The 25,593-nt window shown below is 40.9% G+C and overlaps 1 protein-coding gene across 1 annotated transcript in view; it reads right to left on the bottom strand.

The window, feature by feature from the left end:
• The window catches only part of CDH13 (cadherin 13), a 1,004,502-nt gene that overhangs the window by 629,251 nt on the left and 349,658 nt on the right, over positions 1-25,593 (bottom strand). Inside the window, exon 3 of the mRNA XM_055304976.1 lies at positions 8,088-8,296. Coding sequence (XP_055160951.1) covers positions 8,088-8,296 — 209 coding nt within the window. The remainder of the gene's footprint in view (positions 1-8,087; positions 8,297-25,593) is intronic.

Raw genomic sequence — 25,593 nt, 5'->3', positions numbered from 1 at the left:
TTTTCTTAGTTTTGATCCACAAAGCAATCTGTTATATACTTAAATTAATGAATCAAAGGATGTCTTTTTATCTGTATTTGAATAGTATCCTGGAGCTAAGAATCATAAACAGAACAATTTAGGCATGTGTCAGAATGTAACAGCCTAATACCTTGTTCTGGGCCCAATTCTTGGATCTTCACCATAATTTTCACACTATATATTTTCCCTAATTTGGATGACAACTGTTAAGTGGACACTAATTCTCCTAATAGTAACTGGGGAGGCTTTAGCCATGCAGAGTGATACTTCGCAGGATTTTGAAACTTATCACACGTGTCAAATCAGAGCCTATCCTCAGCTCTAACTCCTCATTTCTTTATGGCCACCGTAAATGCACAGATTGGTTCTCCACTATGATGGTTGTAAAACATATTTCATGGGAGTGAGATCAATGCATTGACTAGCTTGACAGACTCCAAGCCACTCCCAGTCAATGTGATAAGGTCTTGAAACAAGGCAATTACCCTAAGCTGGAGGCTCACTTTCTCAGGAATGCTTTAAACAAAGGAAGTCAAGTCCCTTCTGTGGGGCATGTCAGTGACCTGGGAGGTTAGATGGTATAACGGCCCAGACAAACAGGATTCAAATGGTTGACTCAGAGTTGATAAAAATTGGAGTTTAGGTCAGTAACACATGTGCAAAACTCTTTATTGTCGGGATCCCTGGGTGGCACAGCGGTTTGGCGCCTGCCTTTGGCCCAGGGCGTGATCCTGGAGACCCGGGATCAAATCCCACGTCGGGCTCCCGGTGCATGGAGCCTGCTTCTCCCTCTGCCTGTGTCTCTGCCTCTCTCTCTCTGTGTGTGTGACTATCATAAATAAATAAAAATTTAAAAAAAAATCTTAAAAAAAACTCTTTATTGTCTAGAATGTGTGAGATCAGGAAAGACGGTGAAGAAATACACAGAGGTGACAGCAACTCACTGTGCACTTCAGTTAAGAGTAAACAGTCTGTGGCTGAGACCCTCTGTTAGCATGGGCTAAGCATGATATTTAAAAACATTTTTTGGTATTAAAAACATTTTTTTTGTATACCCTATGCTGGCATCTAAACAAGACTGAGATCTACATACAGCCACTATTTCACAGATGAGAAGACTGTACCTCAAAGGAGTTGGATGACTGTTCAGTGCCACATGACTAGCAAGTATTAAATGTGTGATTAGAATCCCAATTTACGGTCATTCTGGGTCCCACTTTATATCATGCCCAGCTCAGCTAAATGTCACAGAGCATGTACACATTCAGGGGCAGTAGGTAGACAGCTGCTGCTTTGGAACCCCCAGACCCGCAATCCCTAGAGTCACACGACACATGGAACCCGGCGACTCCACAAGCAGTGGACTTGCATGCCCTAATCCCCACCAGGGTAGAGATACAGAAGTAGCAACGGTATTAACATGGGCTGCTGAACAGGCAATGACATGTTTTATACTTTTATTTTAAACATTAAAAACAAAAACAACTGTTTCCTCTCACGTTGTTCCTTCTTCTGATTGCTCCTTTTATTTTATCTTTTTGGAACTATTTCCATCCTAATTCTTGAAACTGGATTAGAAGCCAAATTTATGTCCTTTAAATAAAACAGTGATGATGATCCACCAAGATAAGCCTTACATTTAGCTTTTTCAGTGTCTGTCATAACTTTCTTTATTCATTTTATTTTGGGGAGAATGTTTTAAGTGACAAAAAAAGGGGGAAGGTATTTTTTTTTTACATTTAATTAAGCAGCTTCATTCAGAAAACAGTTTTCCTTTACTAAGAACGCCATGTATTGACTTCTAGTGAACAAGTGTAAATTGTTCATAATTAACTTCTAAATACTGCCAAGTCTCTTGGTGTTTATTAAGTGCACCCATAGAAACAAAGAGTCCTGGAAGTCTAGTCAGTGTTTCACACACAGTGGACACCTGGGGAGTGAAATAGTAATGATTTAAATTCATGGGGAATTCTAAATTCTGTACAGGTAGTGGTCCAAATAGAATTTGGTCATGGTGGGAAGAGGGGAGAGAGCTGGGTTGTCTTGATTCATCATATTCATTCCCTGAGAGAATTTATTATAGTCTGGCATTGATGATACAATGATGAGGAATAACTGGCATTTTCATGGCATTTACTTTGTGCTAGGCACTGTTCTAAATGCTTTGCATATATTTGCTCATTTAATCCTCACAACAGGTACGCCTAGGTGGCTCAGTGGTTTAGCGCCTGCCTTTGGCCTGGGGCATGATCCTGGAGTCCCAGGATCGAGTCCCATATCGGGCTTTCCACATGGAGCCTGCTTCTCCCTCTGCCTGTGTCTCTTCCTCTCTCTGTGTGTATCTTGTGAATAAATAAATAAAATCTTTAAAAAAATAATCATCACAACATCTCTATGAGGTTGACACTGCTGTGAACCCATTTTACAGCTGAGGGAACTGGAGCATCCCAGAGTTCAATGCAAGGAGTGATGTGAAAGGTGTCATGCATTCTACTCCTACATTTATCCAAAAGACATGCACTAAACACCAGCTATATGTCAGACACTGTGCCAGGTGCTAGGGATAGAGCCATGGACATGGAAGGAAGGAAGGAAGGAAGGAAGGAAGGAAGGAAGGAAGGAAGGAAGGAGACTATATTCCTGCCTTCAGAGAGCTTATACAGTCTCATCAGGGGAGCCAGACTTTAAACACATGAAATAAATGCATAATTTACAAACTGAGAAGAGGGCCACTAAGGAGCAGAATGATCGCTAGCAAGGGAGACCCTCCTTTGGCATGGGGAGCAGGGAAAGCCCTTTCGGGGTCAAGCATTTCAGCAAGTCAAGCCTTACAGTTGAAAGGAAGCAGACTTGAGCAAAGGCTGGAGAGACCAGCCAGGCTAGACAGTGAAAGGCCTTTCCAGACATCTGTGAAGGTGACAGGATATTATCCCAGGGGCCAGGTGAGCTGATGAGCAAGCAAGGTCCCATTAACCAAGGAATAAAGTGACCCTATTTGCATTTAAGACACAGGCCTGTGTGAGAGCTGGATCTAAGCCCACAGCTGGCAGGTACCCACACATCTCCCTCCTGTTGCATTGTAAATCTCCTGCTTGGGTCTTGAAGATCCAGCTGTCTAGGTCATGGGTACCCAAATTCTTCAGCTGCTTAGAGTGTGAATGCCCACATTTCAAGATGAAGCTGGTGGGCACAGCCTCTTTTAGCTCTCAAACTGGAATTCAAAATAAGTTTCTATAAGCTCCCTGATGTTCTTACCTCCCAGCCTGACTTCATCCAGTTCTATAATTGATGTCAGTATTCCCTGCGATCATCTACAATCACAGAAGCTACAATTTCTTAAGTAAGAAACAAATAATTAAAATGAAAAGATAGCTTTTTAAAAAAAATTTATGCTAGACATGAAATTGAGGTTGATGAGTCCCATTTGCACAGCAGGTAAAGACATCTCTACCCAAGACGTATGAGGAATGAATCAGAGCTTGCCCATATAAATCTTTGGAACCCCCTATCCAAGGTAAAAATAAATAAATAAAAGCAAGCACTCTGCCGTCTTCCCATTCACCATTGTCAGGCCGTGCGCATAAGCCACAGTCTGTCCAGACATACTTCCATGAGTGGAGTTCCTCATAATCTTCCATAGGCTAGAAATCTCTCTTGCAAGCATGGTAAGTCTCAGCCCTTCCATACCAATCATGCCTCCCCTGTCAAAACACAAGAGGAGCTACTCCTCCACCCTCTCAGGTCTAAAGGGATTGTATATGCCCATATAGACAGGTCCTAGCTTCTGGACAGCCCATTCAAAATGCAGAGACAGCCCAAGAGCCTATAATTAAGCTATTAACAATTAGACTTGGGGATCCCTGGGTGGCTCAGCAGTTTAGCACCTGCCTTCGGCCCAGGGTATGATCCTGGAGACCTGGGATTGAGTCCCACGTCGAGCTCCCTGCATGGAGCCTGCTTCTCCCTCTGTCTGTGTCTCTGCCTCTCTCGTTTCTCTCTGTGTCTCTCATGAATAAATAAATAAAATATTTTTTTAAAAAATTAGACTTCACAGATTTAGGCTTTGTGGGTAAAATGAGGTTGTAGGCAGCAGGTAAAAATAAGAAAGACACATCATGCTCTGGTTACTGCTGCTGAGTGGGCTTCAATGGGGCCACATTCATCTGAGAGAGTCCTTCCTTCTAAAACACAGTGGTATGAACATAGCCACCATGATACTGATCCTATTTTGGACACCCTGAGTACCCCCACTGCCCTCGCTGAACACAACTTCTCTTTCTTCCTTTGGCTTCACTTTCTCCTCCTGTCCTTAATCTCTACTTTCTGACACCTGACTCCTGGCCTCAGTGAGGTCACTTAACCCTCAGGGCCTACCCTTTCTCTATAGGTTCCAATATGGTACCATGGTTGAGATGGGTCACCTGGTGTTCTGTGCTGTGCCCAACAGAATGATTCTGTGATGCAGACTATTCATACCCCCGTCTCCTAGATAAGGATGTTGAGGTTTAAGCAGTTGGGTGGCTTGCCCAAAGTCACATAACCATAGGTGGTAGAATGGAAATTTAAACCCACTTCAGTTCAACAACAAAGCCAAAGCTCTACCACTGTACTGTTCTTCCCTAAGTGTTTATCCTAAGATCTAGCCTGTATCTGGTCTCATATCTAGCCTGTCTAAATGAGCACCTTTGCCAGCCACCTCTTTTCTCACTAATCCAATCCACCTCCATCCTCTACAGCTTAGATCACTCAAACACTAAATCCTAGCTCTTTCCTCCTTCAAATCACACCATCCATGTGTTGGTTTCTTCCATTGTTACTGTATTTCTCTGACTTGTGCCCTCATCTCTTGGCCCATGGGCAGGAAAGAGAGTGGATGTTTGGATGGAGAGGCCAGATCTCAATCTCATTTCTGCCTATTTCAAATGAGGGGATCTTGGCCAAATTCTCACATCTGGGGTGAAGTCAGCAGCCCCACAGGAATGTTGTGAAGGTTAAAGACAATGGACACTAAAGCACACATTGAGATGCACACACTTGGGAGAGTCCCACTAAATAATAAATCACTCGGCTCTTCGTGTTCTCAGTTTCCCCCATCTGTAAAGCAAGGACAGTAGCACATGCCTCATTGGAGGTGGAGAAAATATAATGAGTCAGCATTTGTGGCCAATGAGAGCAGCACCTGGCCACGGAAAGTGCCTTGAAAGCACTGGCTATGGTACCAACTCAGCTTCCTCTGCCCAATCTGTTCTCTCAAAGCACAGAGCAGCCATTGGCATTGCTGCCCTGTTTGGTGCCTTTTCAACATACTCATTCATTTTCCCTCCTCACCCGGGAGCTATGCTGACTTGGGTGCTCATTGCTTCCCCTCTCTAGCAGCTGGCTGCTTGGCTGCACATAGTAGGGCCTCAAAAATACCAAATGGATATCTCTAAAGGAGTATGTTCCTCTTGGAGGAATTCTTTGGCTAGCTATTTTGTTGTCCTATCTTTTTTTCTTTTTGATTTTTTTTTAATTTTTTAATTTTTATTACAGACACATCTGGGCAGTTTCGTGAGGCCTATTTTCAAACCTCATAAAATTACTGGAGGCAGGAGATGAATGCCCCATTCTGCTGGAGTCTGGCAAACTGAATGGCACAGCAGCCTCCACCATGGTTTAAAAGAAACCAGCAATTGCAGCCAGGCTTTGTTGACAATGTGCTCAGACAGTGGCAAATGAGAAATGGCTCTGAGGGGCTTGGCCTCCAGGAGGGTGTTTTTCTGGGACTCAAGAGGCCAGTTCTTCACAACTGAAGCTCTTCGTATTGAACCCCAGGTCTCTGAGACTGTCAAGGTAGAGTCTGTCCTGAGAAGTGCCCAGAATTCCTTCTGCTCGGCTTTAAGCTAAATAGTATGACATTGTCTTTTCTGGAATAACGGTGAGCCAATAATCATGATGCACAGTGTCCATCTAAATACATCCCATCCCACATGCAAACCCCCTTTTGTGAATCTCTGTACCATTTACTTGTTCTTAAGAAGCCCTTTGTGCTGCACATCCCAGCAATTGTTTTTGCTTTTGGTATTTACCAAGTCATTTATATCACAAGTTAGTGAGATGCTGTGAAAATGACCATGGCTAAATAAGAGAAAAGCTTGCTTTTGTGGTGCCAGTGGGTTTCCACACTGGATGTATTCATCAATATCCTATTTTCTTTGAAAATATCAGTGGCACACTGTGGATTCCTTTTTAGCTTGCTATCTACCCTCAACTCACAGATTCATAGATATGAAGGGGAATTGCAGAGTTTGTTCTGTCTAGGGATGGCAAATATATATATTCCACCCACAGAAACATCTCTGAATGATCAATGGATAGTAGCTTCCAGAAGCACTGCATTGGGAAAGATACTCAGGTCAAGCCAGGGATAATTAGCAATATCTGCCACCAGTATGGTGACAGAATGGGGCAATGCACATGCCGCTTATTTGCCATCCCAGACTGTTTGACCCTTCTCGTCTGCAGATAAAGAAGTTTTATGATTCTTTCAAGATTACGCAGACAGTACTGGAAAGGAAGTAACACTCACACTGCCAGTTGTACTGTCTCTCCTCCTCGGCTGTAGAATTGGTGTTGGCTCCACACTCCCACCCTCCACCACTGAACAAAATTAGCAGATAAAGCAAGGTTATGGGGAGTGTGGCAGACGGAAAAAGGCAGCAAGAATCAAGGCTTTGAAAAATTGAGTAAGAGCAGACCATCGAGCAGGAGAAAAGGCTAGCCACACCAATCTGAAGACACGTGAGTATTACGGTTAGTGTTTTGTCGGGGTCTGCTGTAGCCTTTCCTTTCTTTTTTAAAATTTTATTTAAATTCAATTTGCCAACATACAGTATAACACCCAGTGCTCACTTCATCACAAGCCCTCCTTAGTACCCATCACTCAGTTACGCCGGCCCCCTACCCACCTCCCCCCTGCGACCCTTTGTTTGTTTATCAGAGTTAGAAGGCTTTCATGGTTTGTCTTCCTCTCTAATTTTTTGCCACTCAGATTTCCCCCTTTCCTTATGGTCCCTTTCACTATTCCTTATATTTTGCATATGAGTGAAACCATATGGTAATTGTCTTTCTCTGACTTATTTCACTCAGCTTAATACCCACCAGTTCCATTTATGTGCCTTTCCTTTCTATCAAGAAACCAGAGTCTTTAAACTCTTGATGAAGGAGGAGTAGGTGAGTCCATTGTAGCAAAAAGTCTCTCAATGACACAATCAGGAAGTCTAAAGAACAGCAGTTTTTAGCCTTCATAAAGTATGTAAACATGTGCACAGGTGCAGGGATCAGCCTACATGTGCATCTGGAAAGGAATGGCTATCAGGGCATAGCAAAAGAGCAGTGCCATATGCCATGGTTGTCTTGTTATACAACTCTAGTGGCCACTGTGATCTTGCCTACCCAACCACCACTTGCCATCCTCAGATGACAGCATGCTAATTTACTTTGAGTAACTACCCATCATCCACTCTCTGCCCATATGTCTTAGGTGGGACTCCCCTCCACTCTGGCTTAAGGATAAGACGAATGTCTCAGACTTAGCCAACTGGAGCATCACTACCCAATGGGCACAGCAAGTGGTTTGAGGAGGGACAGATAATCTAATGAGAGTTGGTGAGATTTGATATCAAGCATTTGTTGGCATTATCAGGAAGAGGTGCTCTCTTAGGTAGACTTCAGGCTGGGAAAAGGAAGTAGAGCTGCTGAGACCTCCACACTGGAAGGCAGAGAGTGATGTGACTGTCTAAGAATAGGGCCAACAGAAGGAAAATGGAGCCACAAAATGGGTAAGGATCAAAGCGGATGTCCTATTTGGGCACTGAAGGCAGAGTCACCCTAAAATATTTGCTGCATTAGCCGATAAATTCTCACATACCACCAACCTGCCAAAAATTTTCTGAGTTGGGTTTTTGTCATTTACAACAACAACAAAAGTCTTGGCCAATAATAAACCGAAGAACTAGTTTCCATATAAGACATGTAGACACCAGTGTTCCTCTGTGGACCCGGTTTATCCCAAATGGCTGTGTTACCTGCAAGGAGCCCTGGATGTCCTTCCCACCGACAATTACAAGCTCTGCCATGTCTTCTGCATGGGGAGTCCGAGCATGGACGAACAGTGTCTTGCCCACCGCAGTTATGTTTTTCAGGGCAACTAAGCTGCCGTCGTCATTCACCTTGAAGTACGGGCTTGAGACCTCATAGTGTAGCTTGTTGTTTCCCTTGCAGTCACTGAAGGTCACTGGAGGAACAAACAAAATAAAATGAAAGAGAGAAACAAAAAAAAACACCAGAAAGAGTGTGAGTAGGTTGGGCAGCTTAGCCCTGGAGAAATCTCTGACTGTGAAATGTGGCTTGTGGCTGGCTCCCCACCCAAATATACAAATGCTTCCCCTTGTCCCACAGCACCCCCTTGTAGCCCTCTGGCTTTGACTGTGCTGGGGAGCTTTATTCGGTCTAGACCTTTCCTTGATCACCTTCCATGTTCCAGGCAGGTGCTAAGCACCAAGAACACAGAGACAAACAGGATCTTTTAAGATAGCAGCTCTGGGTTATAGAGAGTGGTTTGGAGAGAAGAGAGGCCGAGACAACTGGTGAGTCCACTCTTGTACGAGTGATGCCTGGCCCAGATTAACACAGTGGCAGGATGGACGTGAACAATATTCCTGTAGTTGAGTGGCTAAGTCGTGTATGGGAAGGAATAGGAAAAGCAGCTGTTCTCGTGGGCAAGTGCAGAATTGTATTGCTTGTTGCTTTCCTCACCCCACTTTTGTTTTCTTAGCTCTCTGCTAAACAGGCTTGTTTGTTTACTAAACCTTTAACTGAAGCATAACATAGATACAGAAAAGCACATATCAGAACGTACGACTTGATGTATTTTCATGAAGTGGGCATGCCTGTTTACCCAGTGCTTGGCCCAGACACAAAATACTACCAATCCTCCGTTTCTCCTCCCTCCCAGTCACAACCCCCTGCCTCCTCCTTGAAGGCTGCACTATGATGACTTCTAATACCATAGATCTGTTCCACCTGCATTTGCGCTTCATATGAATGGGATCATCCAATGCGTGCTCTTTTGGGTCTGGATTCTTCTACTCAGAATTATGTTTGTGAGATTCATCCATGTGGCTGTGAGTCACAGCAGTGAATCCTAACCACTATGTGGTATTCCAGTATGGGGCGCTACTGAATTGATCTATTTTACTCTTGATGGGCATCGGGGCTATTTCTAGGTTTGGGATCTCAAAATATTGCTCCTAGGAACTTTCTTGCCTGTCTTTGGTGACAACATCTACCTTGGTCTGAGTATGCTGTTAAAGCCTTATAAATATTTGATGAACTAAGCTGATTTTTCTGTTCTGGAAGATATTTCTTATGGTGATAATAACCATATTAGCCGATAACGATAATAGCTAATGTGAATTGAACATTTTCCGCACGTGAGGCTAAGTGTTAAGCATTTTACATGCAGTATCTTATTTAATCCGCACAAAGAATGAGGTACTTTTTGACCCCAGTTTATTTTATTTTATTTTTTTAAAGATTTTATTTATTTATTCATGAGAGACAGACAGAGAGAGAGAGAGAGAGAGAGAGAGAGAGAGAGAGGCAGAGACACAGGCAGAGGGAGAAGCAGGTTCCATGCAGGGAGCCTGATACGGAACTCGATCCCGGGACTCGAGGATCATGCCCTGAGTCAATGTCAGGCGCTAAACCTCTGAACCATCCAGGGATCCCCTTGACCCCAGTTTATAGATCAGGTAACTGAGGCTTGGAGAACAAAGGAGGTAGTCCCTCCTCCCAAACCACCACAGTTTGTAAATGACAAAATCAACATTGGAGTCCTGGTTCATTTACCTTTCACAACTACATGTTTCAGTAAAGACAAAGCCCCATAAAAAACACAGCCCTCTTAAAATCCCATCAGAACCTGAATTTCAGGACATGAGCACCCAGTTCAGTCCTGCTCCTGTACTCCTTCCTGCTCAGCCCTGATGCACACTGCATGGTGCCCACTTGAGGCTCCTCTGCAGCAGGGTCTCCAGCACTTTTTCTGGCTGCTGAGTCAGCTCTAGGGGCATCTTGGTGCAGACACACAAGTGGACTTTTGGGAGTCTGTAGTTCTTACTTCCTCTGACCATCTTGGTAGCCAAAACTAACTGGGCATGCTCAGTTTCAGTTTTTGGAGGTGAACCATGAAGGAGAGACAAGTAAGTTGTTTCATTGTTATTATCAATTAGCATTCATCCACTGGAGGTACATTGCTCAAATGACAGGGCTTGCTGGATTGCCAGGATGCTGACTGGCTCTGGCCCTGACCCCTGGGGAGGACCCAAGAAGACAGACTGAGCTAGGGAGAACTGGGGGTAATGGAAGGCATATGAAAGTTTGTGGGGTTCTAGTTCCACCTTTCTCTTCCTTTCCTTCCTTTCTTCCTTCCACAAATATTTGCTAGGAACCTGTTATGCTAGATGCTGGGTTTATAATGTTGAGCAAAGATGGTCACAGTTGCTGGGTTGAAGTGTAATCAGAGAGATAGACCAGAGAGATAGATATAAGGATTCAATATCCTTATAAGTAATAGGGACCTATTCTAGGCAGAAAGAACCACAACATGTGCAAAGGTGCAGTGGCATTCAGAGAATTGCAAATAAGCCAGTGAGATGGACACAGAAAGCGAGGCAGAAAGTGAGGAAGAGAGAGTGGAGACAAGCTGGAAATGTGTGGTCTGGAAGGCCATATAGACTTATTCCTTGAAGAAAGCCTTGGATTCTCCCATCACAACTATAGAACCAACTTGCCTCTACCTGAGTCTCATATAACTACAGCTCCCCATTGCAGATGATACCAGCACTCAAGATTTTCAATGGCTAAGCTGTCCATTGGCCTCCCCTCTGGCCTCTGCCCTCACTCCATGACTCACACATCACCCACCCCTGAACCAGCCTACAACTACTATTATTCTCCCACCACTTGGCTCATATTGCTCCCTCAGTGCAGAAGTTACTTCTAACCTTCTTCACCCCGTTAACTCTTAGTCATTCTACGAGAGTCAGCTCTGCGGTTTGCCCAAATACCCTCTTTGTGTTCCCAGAATTTCCTGCACACAGAATCTTTTACTCATGTTATATCAATATGTGCATTTTAGGTATCCATTTTACTCATCAGAATCAACAACAGAAATTGAGTCTTATTTTTTTATTCATCTTTATATCTCCAGCAATGAATAGGAGACCAACAATAACGATTACACTTAATTCAGTTGCTCTCCAGAGGCAAAATGATACTCTAGTGGTGGTGGATTGGGGGCATGGTATCTCTTAAATGATGGGAGCAGAAGCCACTGCAAGCAAGGACAGGAATTGGGAAAGAAGGTCCCTAGTCAACTCTTGTCTTGGTTGAGCCCATTACTGGAGATGGGTAGGAAATGAATGTCCATGATATTTCTTTAGTTCCCCAGACCCAGCATGCATCCATTTATGGGATCACTTGGCCTCCCATGCCTAGCTTTGACTTAGCTCTTTCATGAAATCAAAGATGATACTTTATCTTTCTTTCTAATCCCAGTAATGCTGTGCATAGTCCCAAAGCTGGGATCAGTGTGCACATGCTAAATGAATGAATGTTTTGACAGATAACAGTAACAACATCTACCATTTATTGAATGGCTTCTGTGTGCCAGGCTCTGTGCCAAGGACTCTATATTCAGTCTCTCCTTTTTGTCTCCAGAAATCCTAACCAACAGTAGCATTTTTTCAACTTTTTTTTCACCGTGTACCCCTCAGAATTTTGCCTACTTGCCACTAGTGTCATGAAAATGGTTTTTAAAGAAATTGCTATTTTTTTTTTCCTTTTGAGAGAGAGAGAAAGAGAGAGATTGAGTGTGAGCAGGAGGAAGGGCAGAGGCAGAAGGAGAGAATCCCAAACAGGTTCTACATACTGTGCAGAGCCCAACCACGGGTTGATCTCACAATCTGAACTGAAATCATGAGTTGGACGCTTAACCAAGTGAGCTGCCCAGGCGCCCCTATTATCATGAAATTTTTAATGGCACAGATATACTACATAATTGTGTACTTATGTACCTCTGTACTTTATATACATACACAAAGTCCAACGTTTTGCCCCTCCCTCATGCCACCCCCTTGGAGGCAATATGGCCCCACTGAAAATGCATACTCTATAAGCATCATTTTCCATTTTACAGGAAAACACACTAAGCCTCTGAGATTGACTAACTTGCTGGAGTTCATACACCCAGAGAAAGGAGGAACTTGTCCCCCATCTGTCTGCCTCTACAGTTCAAGCTCTAAGTACATCCATTTCCTGGGAATTGATACATAAGAGGGAATAGGGCAGTTGCCCCATCCTGACCCCTGAAGGCCACTCACTGATCCCTCTGGGTTTCTCTGAGGTCTCAGATAAGGGCATATTGAGAGATTACATCTACATTTAGCATTTGGCACATTGTGGGCACCCAATATAGTCTAGTTTTCGTCCCAGCTTGCTCTATCAAATAGCTAAGGATTGCAAAATTGGGTCTCTGTTTTAGACACTTTTACCAATTCAGAAGCAGATTTAGACTGTGGTTCTTTTTCAAGGATATGAGAATCACCTGGAAAGCATTTTAAAACATAGTAATATCTGTTTAACTCCCAACCAAGATTCTGATATAACTGGGCTGGGCTGGGGTCTGGACACTAGTATCTCTTTAAAGGTCCCCAGATGAATCTAATGCAGCTAAGGGCCACGAACCAGGACCTCAGACAATGGACTGCTTGTCAAGGTGCCAAGTTTCCACATTTCCCAGCCATCCTTGGCAGAGACAGGAGGTTGAGGACCTAGCATGCCAGGAACTGCTATTCCCGTGCCCTAAGAAAGGGCAGTTTTAATGATAGGTTTCTAAGACCTTTTCTAAACCTGGCTCATGCATAGCAGCTCTGTGACTTTGGGGAGATTACTCATCCTCGCTGCACCTCAATGTCTTCATCTGTAAAGTGGGGCAAATAATAGTCCCTCCCTCACAGGAACTGTAATTTTTATGGTGAGCATTCAACAGGATCACATATACCTACATGCATAAAGCATTTAGGATGGTGCTCCATGAATAAGAATTATTACCATAATTACTCCTGTAATTGAGGGCATTAAGGAAGCTACTTTTTCCCTTTTCCTACATAGCTTCCTCCTTCCAGCTAGTTTTCTACCTGCCTCCTGGGTCATTTCATCTCTTTCTAGTCAGGTACCCATACTCTGGCCTGCTGGGCCCAGTGTGGTTACCATGGAGATGGTAACAGAGTCACCTCTGCTGGGGCCAAGGAAGTGAGGCAGATGATTCTGATCTAGCCTTGCCCATCTTTGAATCCTCTACTTTTCTTGGCAAAGCCCTGTCTTACATGAGAGGTTGTGAAGGAAAAAAATGACATCAAAGAAATGAAATTACAGGGCTCCACCCATAGTCTACTCAACAGAGTTCACTAAATGTTCTTTAAATGGATAATTTGTACAGATAACTTTCCACCAATCTAAAGTATTATTTTTCCTAAAAACATGACACTGCACTGAGGACTCTACATTCATGATCGCAGTGAATCCACACATGACCAATTTGAGGTAGGTAATTTGTTTCCTCTCTAGAAACTGAAACTTAGTGAGGTTGAATGAGGGTAAGACCACACAGTTCATGCTAGTCTGTCTGGGCGAATGTATTTCCTCCTTCAAACACTGCATCCAGCCTCACATTTTCACCATATTTTCATAGCTGATCTATTATTCACTTAATATTTTTCTTTTATTTGTCTCACATTATTTATTCTCACAAAATTATTTGATGATAACATTTATAATACATATTAGAGGAGCCAGATGTCCTTGTATTTCTTCATAATGTTAACTTAAATCTAAAGAGTCAAATAAAAATATATATTTATCCCCGTAGGCAATAAAGCCCTCAGAGTGATGTGAATTCCATCCTTCTGAAATACTGGCTTGGGCTACACTCCTCTCTGCGTATCGCTTATTTAGATAAATTCACACCTGGTTCCACCCTACTCAGGTTTATAATCTAAAAGGGATATGATAGAATTGCATATGATTATTTGATATAATCTCGGAGGCCTTCTGATATTTCAAAGACTATGCCTAACATAAATAATGCAAGCCTACGAAAGATGCACACCTTAGGAAAAGCACAACTCTAGACCTCGCCGACAACAACAGCTTTGGTCATATCTAAATGGCAGATCTGAAGTATATGAGGAATATTTAATCAAAAGAGAAACAATTCGCCACACTCTTATTTTACTTCTTCCTCCTGGAAAAACAGACTCTACTTCCCCACCGATCATAATCTCACCTTAGATTCCCCATTAAACATCAGCCCTGCATCATTGTCTCGTATAATTAACTTTGCTGACACATCCAAAATATTAGTGCTTCTCAAAGTTTTTATTAGAGAGTGAGTCAGCCCATGTTTGGGGGCACAGAGTTCAAAGAACATATTAAGGGTGAAATTGAATAGTTTATGTCTATCTATTTTTTTTTAAATGTTTGTTTCTATAGTGACATCTTCCTAAATAGCTTGCGATGACACCATGAGGATAATTGAAAGGAAAAATTCTAATAACCAATTAAGCTTGTGGACAAATATTCAAAATTTCTATCTGAGGGAGAAAATAAACTATCTGTACTATTATGAACCTACAAAGGACTTCCATACACAGTTTATCACTATGGCATTTAAAATAGCTTCTAGAAGGAAAAATATATATACATATAATATACTGTACATGGGGATTTATTGGAATCAATTGCACAACATCATTCTTTGAGATAATCTTTGAACACCCCAGGAGAAGAAATGGGGACTGAAAACTCCCCACCTGGGGGAAAAATGCAAATTAGACAAATGGCACCACTCAGCGTTTCAATTATGCTTTCAGCATGTTTCCACTCAAAATGTCCTCTGGGCTTAATGCAAATGTCACAAAAAGACAAACTTTAGCTGGGAGACAAAACCACAATTGAAATGGGAAATTTGGCATGTGAATTAAGGGGCTTAATCTTCCTGACCTTGATTTTTTGCTTTTTCTCTGTCTTTTGAATGTGGTTCTTAAGGATGAAAATCCAAAAGGCATAGATTTCTTACCATCTTGAAATGTGTGAGTGAGCAAATTAAGCTGTATTATGATCCCAGGAAATACGAAAATGCAAATGGATTTAAATTTTTCCACAAAATATAGATCAGCCCTGCTCATGTAGATAGGTACATACTAAAATACGGAATTTGTGCTACTCTTGTTAGTGTTTTGGGGTCAGTCTATGATCCATACACTCACATCTTAGCTAGGCAAATGGTCCTAAATACATACATACCTACATACATTTGTAGGGACTTGAAAATTGGTTTGTACACAAGTAGCCTCTAAGTTTGTGGTCAGACTCCTTGTACACTTGGGTAAGGATGTGTGTGGATCAGGGAGCCTGTGGACTCTGAATTAGTCTTCCTAGGAGCTGCAACTCTCCCATGGGTAGATATGGTTGGATCTACAGATAATCTATTTCTAGCAATCTCTACTCAGACATTGAAGAAAGTAGCATTGTTTCAGCAGTATGATCGTAAAGGAAAAAATCCTGATTCATAGCATTTGCCAATGTCTGTGGTGTAAATATTCTAAACATGGCTGATTTCAGTTACCAATGTGCCTTCAATTGGCTTGCAGACTCTCTAGAAACTTAACAACCAGCTCTCAGGAATACAAGTACTTGCTGGCTCCAGCACACCACTGAGACCAGGCAATGACTCTGTGCAGCAGAATGTAAATTGTTTACTCTCCCTTAAGCTATCCCAGATATCCCAGTACTTCTGGCCTAGTTAGTAAAACAGAATCCAGTTGTTCTTTTAGCAAGAAGGGCCTGCATATTGGTTGATTTGCTAGTCCTTGCTGGGACTTGAAAAGCCATGTCTTTCTGACAACTGAAGTAGCACTTAGTTCAGAGACATCAGGTGGACTCTCCCCAGGATACAGAGCAAGACTAATTGCTTTTCACATCCCTCAGTATCCCACTGGCATCTGCATGTACCGACTTCCTTTAAATGAACTCATAAGGCTTAGTCCAGAGGCTCTATGGACTTGCCCAACTGAGAGAAACAGAAAACATTTCCTGTGGTTTCCCCTGAATACCTTCATTTCTCAAATATTCTAGCCAATCAAACTTTCATTAACATATGTTTAGTCCTACCCACATTGGGCCAGATCCCTGAATGATACAATAGGCACCTCCTTCAGCCTTCATTCATTCTACCCTTCTGATCCCTGAGTGCACTGAACTGTATCCTGTATTCCATGTTTGGTCTGGAGTCAGCACTGATGTCAACAGAGATTCAGTACGGTTGTGGGCATGTTCCCAACCATGACTGATTATTTCAGGAATAGATTTCACCTCCAAAGCCTTTGTAGGTTTGATAGGTACAGGATGCATAGTCTTAAAACCATCTTATGTTTCAATTCCAACTTTGATAAAATAGAGTTTCAATTCTATCGTGTCAGGCAAAGATATCATAATGAATGATCTTGTCAAGTGATCTTCTGCAGAAACCTATTTTTGCAATGTAAACCCTAAAGGGCTTCCTCTTGGAACAAGACAGAGCCCACATCTGCTTTCAGGAGATTTTCTATGCCTACCATTAAAAACTGAGTTGCTCATTCACAAACTAGTCTTTTCTGTCAGGGTGTTACATTTTCCTCTTATTACAGATTCTTTAAAACATGGCAGATTGTTTTCTGAAAGAATAATACTGTGCATCTTCTATTGCATGGTACTTATAATCACTATGAATTTATATTTCAAATTGTAATTATTTTATATGGCATAGTGCCTGACACAATATACACTTAATCCTGTTCATTGAATGAATGAATAAATAGTAGAACTACAACTTGACAGCTAAGCAAATTTGAAATTCTCCAAGCAAAACTGAGAATGATGGCCCAAACTCATGTGAAGATTTGAGGAAGCCAATTGAAAGTTACCCAATCAGCGTGATATTAATCAGAGACTCAGAAGCTTTGAGAATCACCACGTCTCAGATTTACAGAGATCCCCTCTCAGTGATTTCATAGCACTAGCACACGTCTCTTACATAGCCTTTAGTTTTTGAATTATCTAGTAATTATGTGCAAACATGCCTCCCTCCCTCTTTCTGTATATAGGATGCTAATGAGAAAAGAGATTTGCTCCACTATAATGTTCAAGATTTTTGGTCTTGCAGTTGGAGTTGTTTGGGGACATGTGGCAGTGTGTCCTGGCTGAGTCTTAATTGTAATTCAGATCCTGATTGTGTCTGATGCAACCAGACCTGTGATTTCCCAAGTACCTCTCAACTGCATGGGCAGATCTACATAGGAAGGAAGGGGCCTATAAGCAGGGCAACTTCTATGTGAGCACTTAGAGAAATGAAGAAACAGAAGGAAGACAGAGAGAACTCAATATTGGTTTCCTAGTCCAGCTCCACGGGGTTGTGGCTCAGAAAAAGAATATGTATGTACATATACATATATGTCTACACACACACACACACACACAAACGTAAAGATTCACAAACTGTAGGCAATTTAAGTAATCTCAAGCATTGTTAGCCCAGTTCCTCACAAACTGCTATGGTGAATGGTGGCCCCATTTCTGAATGCAATATACTTAACTTTGCTTTGGTACAAAGAAGACTAAAGCAGCTTTGGGTCTTCCAGATCTTGGGGGTCTATGACTTGGGGGATCCTAGAGATGGATTTAAGAAACAGCCTTCTCACAAAGAGCAGGAAGGAGACACTTCCTTTAAGAGCTTTTCAGATATGTTAACAAACAAAGAAGCTAAAAGATGGGGTCATGGGAGAATAATTTGGGAGTTTGCATGCTATCTTTCAGAAATAATTTCAATGATGGGCAGTGGAGGTGGATCCGTTGTGCTTTTACAATTGCACAGGTGGGGGCTACAAGAATGTGTAGTACAAATATTAGTATTTGCATGAACTCATTATTGTCCAAATACTAGAAAAGCCTGAAAAAATTCAGGTTACCATTTGGAAGCTCTAGTTCTTTCTGGATGATATAATTTGCTTGTCACTAGATTCACTAAAGTATAACTTAAATGACTATTCAGCAAGAATAGTGTGGAAGAGATTCTGCTGTTGGATGATGTCTCTTACAACTGGGAAATTCTATTAATCTAAATCTCACCATATTCATCTAGCAACCCATTAAAATAATTTTTTCACTTACAATGTGCAGGATAGTAGGTAGTAAGGGATAAATGCCAACATAAAGATGAATAAGGTAGATTATCTGCTTTCATGGTATTCGGTGTCTAGAAGATTGGGCCACACAACCATTTGGAGGGTTGCCCTGTTGAAGGACACACACTCCATTTCTTTGTTGTATTAAAAGGCCAAATAAGCATCACAGGGTAGAAATTACAAGTAAACAAATCATAGTTCAGTATAACAACTTATTTCTAGCATGAGAGAAAGTCAACCAATGAGTATGCTCATCATTATCAGAAAGTATCCAAGATGAGGGATTATCAACATGTATTTCTCACTTTACTGAAGAGATGTGTCCTCTAAAAGTTGCTTAGAAAGCAAATGTCTGTATAACTTCCCTATATTTTATTATAAAATTGGATGTGTTCTTTTAATCAATATTTTGGCTTTACATTGTAATAAAACTGTGTTTAAGAATGCACCAGCACATTAGAAACATTTGAACCCATAAATTACAGCTTGTCAGGTAAATACTGATACTAATACATCAGCCAAAGAGTGAGAGTATGCAAGTCATATGGGCACATTTTTTAATTGGCTAGGAGTTTGAAGATCTAATTATAACCTTGACCACCATCAAATTTAGCAAGACAGCATCATGGATCTAAAGGGTCTTTAGTTTTGACTCAATCTCTTCCCTAGAACTCTAGGTGGATGACCAATCAGTCTCTTTCTATGCTCCCATGGAATGTTTCAGAAGCAATGAGGAAGGCTTAGAGATGAAGGCAGGTAGGAGTGCAGCGGTGGTAACCCAACACTTGGAAATAAATATAAATGTCCAAGATGAGCAAACAAACAAAAACCCTGCAAAATGGGTCTTCAGGGAATGTGTATTGAATTAGCTTCTGATTTATAAACATTGAAAAAAATGTAAACAATGCTATTGTTAATAGAGAAGACACAGTCTCATCTCCCAAAGACCTTATCATCTATAATCTGAAGTAATACTCAGTAAACAATGATTTCTAAACGTTGAAACCTGGAAGAGGAAGATGGATTCTGGGAGAAATGATCATTAAGCTTTTTTTTTTTCTTTTAAAATTTTCAATTAAATTCCAGGGGCACCTGTGTGGCTCACTCAGCAAAGCATCTGCCTTTGTTTCAAGTCATGATCACAGGGCCTAGGATTGAGCCCCGTGTTGGGCTCCCTGCTCAGTGGGGAGTCTGTTTCTCCCTCTCTCCCTGCCCCTACCCTCTGCTTGTGCTCTCTCTCCCTCTTTCTCTCAAATAAATAAAAATAAATAAATAAATTCCAGTTAGTTAACATACAGTGTAGTATTAGTTTCAGGTGTGTAATGTAGTGATTCAACACTTCCGTACAATGCTCAATGCTCTTCACACAAATGCAGTCCTTAATACCCATCACCTATTTACCCCATCCACCCACCTACTTCCCCCGGGTAACCCTCAGCTTGTTCTCTATAGTTAAGAGTCTGCTTCTTGGTTTGCCTATCTCTCCCTTTTATTCCCCTTTGCTCATTTGTTTTGTTTCTTAAGTTCTACATATGAGTGAGATCACATGGTATTTGTCTTTCTCTGACTTATTTCACTTAGCATAGCACCCTTTAGCTCTATCCATGTCATTGCAAATGGAAGGATTTCATTTATTTCTTATGGTTAATATTCCAATGTGTATATATAAACCACATCTTTATCCATTCATCAGTGATTGGGCACTTGGGCTATTTCCATAACTTGGCTATTATAGATAATGCTGCTATAAAAATCGGGGCGCATGTATCTCTTTAAATTAGTAATATTCTATTCATTGGGTAAATACCTAGTAGTGCAATTGCTAGATTATAGGGTAGTTCCATTTTAACTTTTTGAGGAATCTCCATACTGTTTTCCAGAGTGGCTGCACCAGTTAGCCTTCCCACCAACATTGCAAGAGGGTTCCCCTTTGTCCACATCCTTGCCAACACCTGTTGTTTCTTATGTTTTTTATTTCAGCCATTCTGACAGAAATGATATATGAGGTGATATTTCATTGCAATTTTGATTTGCATTTCCCTGATGATCAGTGATACTGAGCATCTTTTCTTGTGTCTCTTGGCCATCTACATGTCTTCTTTGGAAAAATGTATATTTATTTTTTTAAAAGACTCATTTTTTTAAAAGATTCATTTATTTTTTAAAAGATTCATTTATTTGAAAGAGAAAAAGAGATACAGCACAAGCAGAAGGGGTAGGGAAAGGGAGAAAGAATCTAAAGCAGACTCCACACTGAGTGTGGAGACTGATGTGAGTCTTAGTCTCACAACCCTAAGATCACGACCTGAGCCAAAAACAAAAGTCAGATGCTTTCCTGATTGCATGAACCAGGTGTCCCTCTTCTACCAATTTTTAAATTGGATTATTCAGCTTTGGGGGTTGCATTTTGTATGTTCTTTATGTATTTTGGATGCTAACCCTTTATCAGACATGTTATTTGCAAATATCTTCCCCATTCCATAGGTTGCCTTTTAGTTTTGTTGATTGTTTCCTCTGCTGTGCCTAATTTTTATTTTGGTGAAATTCCAATTGTTTATTTTTGCTTTTGTTTCCCTTGCCTCAGGAGACATATCTAGAAAAAAGTTGCTATGGCCCATGTTAAATAAGCTACTGCCTATGTTCTCTTCTAGGATTCTAAGATTTCCTGTCTCACATTTAGGTCTTTAATCCATTTTGAATTTATTTTTGTGTATAATATAAGAAAGGGGTCCAGTTCTATTCTTTTGCATGTTGCTGTCCAATTTTCCCAACACCATTTGTTGAAGAGACTCTCATTTTCCTATTGGATAGTCTTTCCTGCTTTGTGGAAGATGAATTGTCCATATAGTTATGAGTTCATTTTTGGGTTTTCTATTCTGTTCCATTGATATTCACGTCTACTCACTGTTGAGCTTTTTAAATAAATATTTTATTTATTTATTTGAGAGAGAGGGAAAGTGAGAGAGATCACAGAGGGAGAGGGAGAGGCAGACACACTGCTGAATGGAAAGCCTGATGCAGGGCTAGATCCCAAGACCCTGAAATCATGAACTGAGCTGAAGACAGATGCTTAACCAATTGAGCCACACAGGTGCCCCTACTGTCGAGCTTTTAACAAAGTATCAGGAACATAAGGTGAGATACTCCCTCACCCCAAACTTCATATGATATTTCAAATGTTTCACAGAGGGGAAATGAAGGACACATGGGGAGGATGAGTTGTCCATGGTGCAAAAGTCAGTGATTAAATTCATGTTCAAATCCAGGTTCACCACGCTCCAGATGTTTCACTGCACCACTTTGGTACTCTAATTACTATATTTGAAAAATTATACAAGAATTAATGAGCGAAAAAGGATTTTTTTTCACATAAAATGTAACAAATCAATATGTACTGGGGTAGTTTTCCAACCTACTTGATTAAAAAATGGATATATTGTCTGGGTATCAAAAATTTTTAATAACATCAAACTTTGGCTTATGAACTAGCTGAAGATTCTAGCAAGGCATCATTCATTTCAGTTTTGAACTAGTTCAGTGAACACAAATGGCAGTGGTATCCAAGCTAAATGAGTGTTAGTTCATATGAACATGCACTGGGAATTATCCAAAGTATTTCCCTAGATCTTCCAGGCACAAAACCATAATGGTGCTTATTTTTTCATATTTGACATCCATCTTCCATAATAGCTTCTTATGGAACATTTTCTACACACCAGGCAGTGGGCTAACCACTGGTAAAGATTTCTTTTACCTCTCCAATAGTCCTTAAAGATAATCTTGTATAGATGAGGAAACTGAAGCCCAGAGAGATTAAACAAATTTCATAAGGTCACACCTTTGTAAGTAGCAAAGCTAGAACTTTGCTTTTTATATCTATTGCAGAGTCCTATCCCAGATCTTAGGAGAAGACACAGCGGGGATTATTTCAGGATGGTGAAATCCAAAGTAAATGTTAGAAGTTATTCTACAGCCTAGGAGCATATGGCTTAACAGAAATTAAACAGTCTGTCTAGAGCTGACAGATGTGTCAAAGATGGACTTGAGTGGAATCTTGAAGTAAGTGATTAGATTCATCAGGGGAAAAATCCATAAAGCAGAAGCCAGAAGACTCTGTAGGTCAAAGATCAGGGAACACTTAAGCTCTGAAGAAGGGTAAGGAAAATGCATGAATCAGGCCCAGCCAGATCATTATGCAGCCTCAGAACACTGACAAGTATTGAAGAGCTCTCACATGTATTTTTTTTTTTTTAAGCTTGGAGAAAAGCTAAGTGTTGAATTTGCTATCAGTGATCTATCTAAAACTTTTATCAAAGAACTCTTGAGATTTGGGCTTTCTGAAGACCAACACCCTGCTATTCTACTACAAAGTTGTCACAAATTCAAACAAAAACATCATGGGGGAAAAAACCCAGCAAGGTAGTTTGAAGATAATCTTCAGAATGGTTTGATTTTCATAAAACTCATAAATAATCTGTAGACAGTGTGTGGATGAGTATCTTCTGTATGAAACATCCTGAGACATTTTTAATATCCTATACTTTATTCCCTATGGATACCAAGAATGCTTCTATGCAGAGATGGCCTCATGCCACCTTCATTCCAGACAGGGGCTAGAAACATTTCCAGAAGACAGAGTAGTGCTTGGGGGCCCAAGTACACTCTCTAAGGCAACAATGAGTATTCTTCCTAAAGGGTACTCAAGGTATTGACAAGGTTGGTGGCTTGATAATAACCAGCAGCTATGCCAATCAAACTGCAACACAGTGTGGTACACCAACTTCTACACCCTCACAATTTTCTCCTGACCTATCCTTTGGTAACCTGGGAGTTCTTGCAGGACAAAGGCTTCTTATAGCTCCATCTTCTCTTGGCTTTGCTCAGTGCTAGTCCTGGCAAGAGCTGGCAATCAAAAATATTAGTGGACTCTTTGATTGCAACCAATTAATTCATTTAGCTCTTCCCTAATTGTAGTGGGTGAGATGCTCGCCAGCTGTGATAACAAATTGGTTCTGTCTAGTTGACAAAACCTTATCAGGAAATTAAAATAAAATGATCTGGCTTACAATACATGAAGCACAATTAATTCTTGTATGCATATATGGTTTTCTGATGTAAGCAAGAAAATGATCATCCCTGTAGGTCATGTCTATTCATCCTCCAGTTGCCAAGAGATTTTTATTGCATCCCTTATGCCATATGGCATCGTCTCTAGCTTCAGCCTCATGGGAATGGAGGAGGATGCCTGCCAAGAGTGTCTCATCACTTGTTAAAGGTGTCCCATTTTCTTGTGATTTCTTCACTCAACAATAGCCCATGCTCATTTCCTTAAGAAGTAAAAGCCACTGCATCTGAAGGCTTTTGTGCTGCTTTCCACCCTACCTGAATTATCAAGGGACGACATGAGCCAAATGTAAATCATAGCTTTCCATCAAAACTGGCAACTTTTGCAATTGAAGGATTCTTATATGGGATCTCAAGTATATTACTGTGATTATAGAAGGCCCCACATGTCTGGAAATGTTCTTTTTGCACATACCCACGGCAAGTCTAAGGTTCCTGAAATTTATTGCTAGTGCTTTTTCTTTATATATATATATATATATATATATATATATATATATATATATATGCTGCAAGCTGAAGCATATGGTCCCACACAACTGTGATATTTACGATAATGAATCACAGATGTTTAAATGGATGTAATCTGAAAACACTTAAATGCTAAGATGCTGAAATCTTACCGCAAACATTGCAAAGTGAGGACCTTTGGATTATGTTGATTTCCAGATATGATCACTAGGAATAGGACTTTACATACCCTGGGAAAATAGCAGGCAGAAAGGAATGACTCCCCTTCCCCCTTTAAAGAAACACGGTGTTCAAAGAAAACAAGGAACTCCAAGGGTGTAGAGTTGATAACTGAATTGCAGTCCCCTCTAGAATTAAGGGTGAGCTTGCACAGTGGATATTTTTTCACTGTGCAACCATCTTATAACTCATATTGTGTTAATGGTTGTTTTTAAATATAAAAAAATGAAAAATTCCACTGGAATGAAATGGAAAATGCACCCATTTACCATGCCACCCACCTCTCACTTGTCCCATTAACCACCACAGAATTTGATATATATTCTACAAGATTTAAAGACTATTCCACTCACACCCAATAAATGGACTTGCTCTTATGTCTGTCACATGCATTTTTCCCTAATACATTTTGTATAAATTCATATGGATCTACTTAATTCTTCTCCATGACTGCATGGTGCCTCTTAGTATGGATGTACTATGATCAAAACAGCCTCCTACTGCTGGATGCTCAGATTTTTCCTGTTTCATAATTACTGTGTAGTAATAAACACTTTATACCTGCCCTCTCGTGAATATGTGCAAGTATTTTTCTACAGTTGAGATTCATCTTGGAAACTGCTGATTCAAAAGAAATGCCCATTTAAAATTTAGTTAGACACTGACAAATTGTCCACCAGAAAGGTTTTATTGATTTGGACTCTAAACCAAAGTGTATTAGAGTTCTCTTTCCTCACACTAACTGGAAAATACAGTTATATATATGCCATATATATATATATATATATATATGGCATATATATATGCAATTGGATAGCTGGAAGAAAGATATGTTGTTAATTTGTATATTAATGATAAAAAACGAGGTTAGTAGGTATGGTCTCAGAGTATTAGCCACTTTAATTTCCTTTCTGTGAATTTCAGAATCTGTCAGAGTATCCAGAAATTCAAATTGTCAAGTTGTCATTCAAATTGTTCCTTACTTTTTTCCTCACCAGACTCTGAGCTCCATGATGGAGGGAACTGAATCTTGAACCATGTTTCGTTAGCTGTTTAACCGGCACCAGGCATCTGTGTTTTGTTGAATGAATACTGCTTGTATGGAAGAGGCTGGTGTTTCTCTGCCACCACACAGCTGCTTACCAGAGTCTCACTCTCGAAGGGGAAACTCCATTCAAGGTTCCCCGGCCAGGCTCCCTTCTTCCTTCCCGCTCATGCTGTGCATCTCCCTTAACAGAATAAAGCCTCACACTTGCAAGGACTTGGTCAGCACGGTAATCCGTGTGTCCCTGGTACTAGCACAGAGCCTGACAAACAGTAGGCACTCAGTAAATATTTTAGAAATGTACCAGTCTTTGTTCTATGATCTGTCAAACTGTTTCTATGCCACATACCACACTGACACCCAACTTTGAAAGGTGAGCTAGAGTTCTTG

The sequence above is a fragment of the Nyctereutes procyonoides genome, unplaced genomic scaffold, assembly GCF_905146905.1.
Source record: "Nyctereutes procyonoides isolate TBG_1078 unplaced genomic scaffold, NYPRO_anot_genome, whole genome shotgun sequence".
NCBI classification, from domain to species: Eukaryota; Metazoa; Chordata; class Mammalia; order Carnivora; family Canidae; genus Nyctereutes; species Nyctereutes procyonoides.
This window is presented reverse-complemented; position numbering and strand designations above follow the sequence as displayed.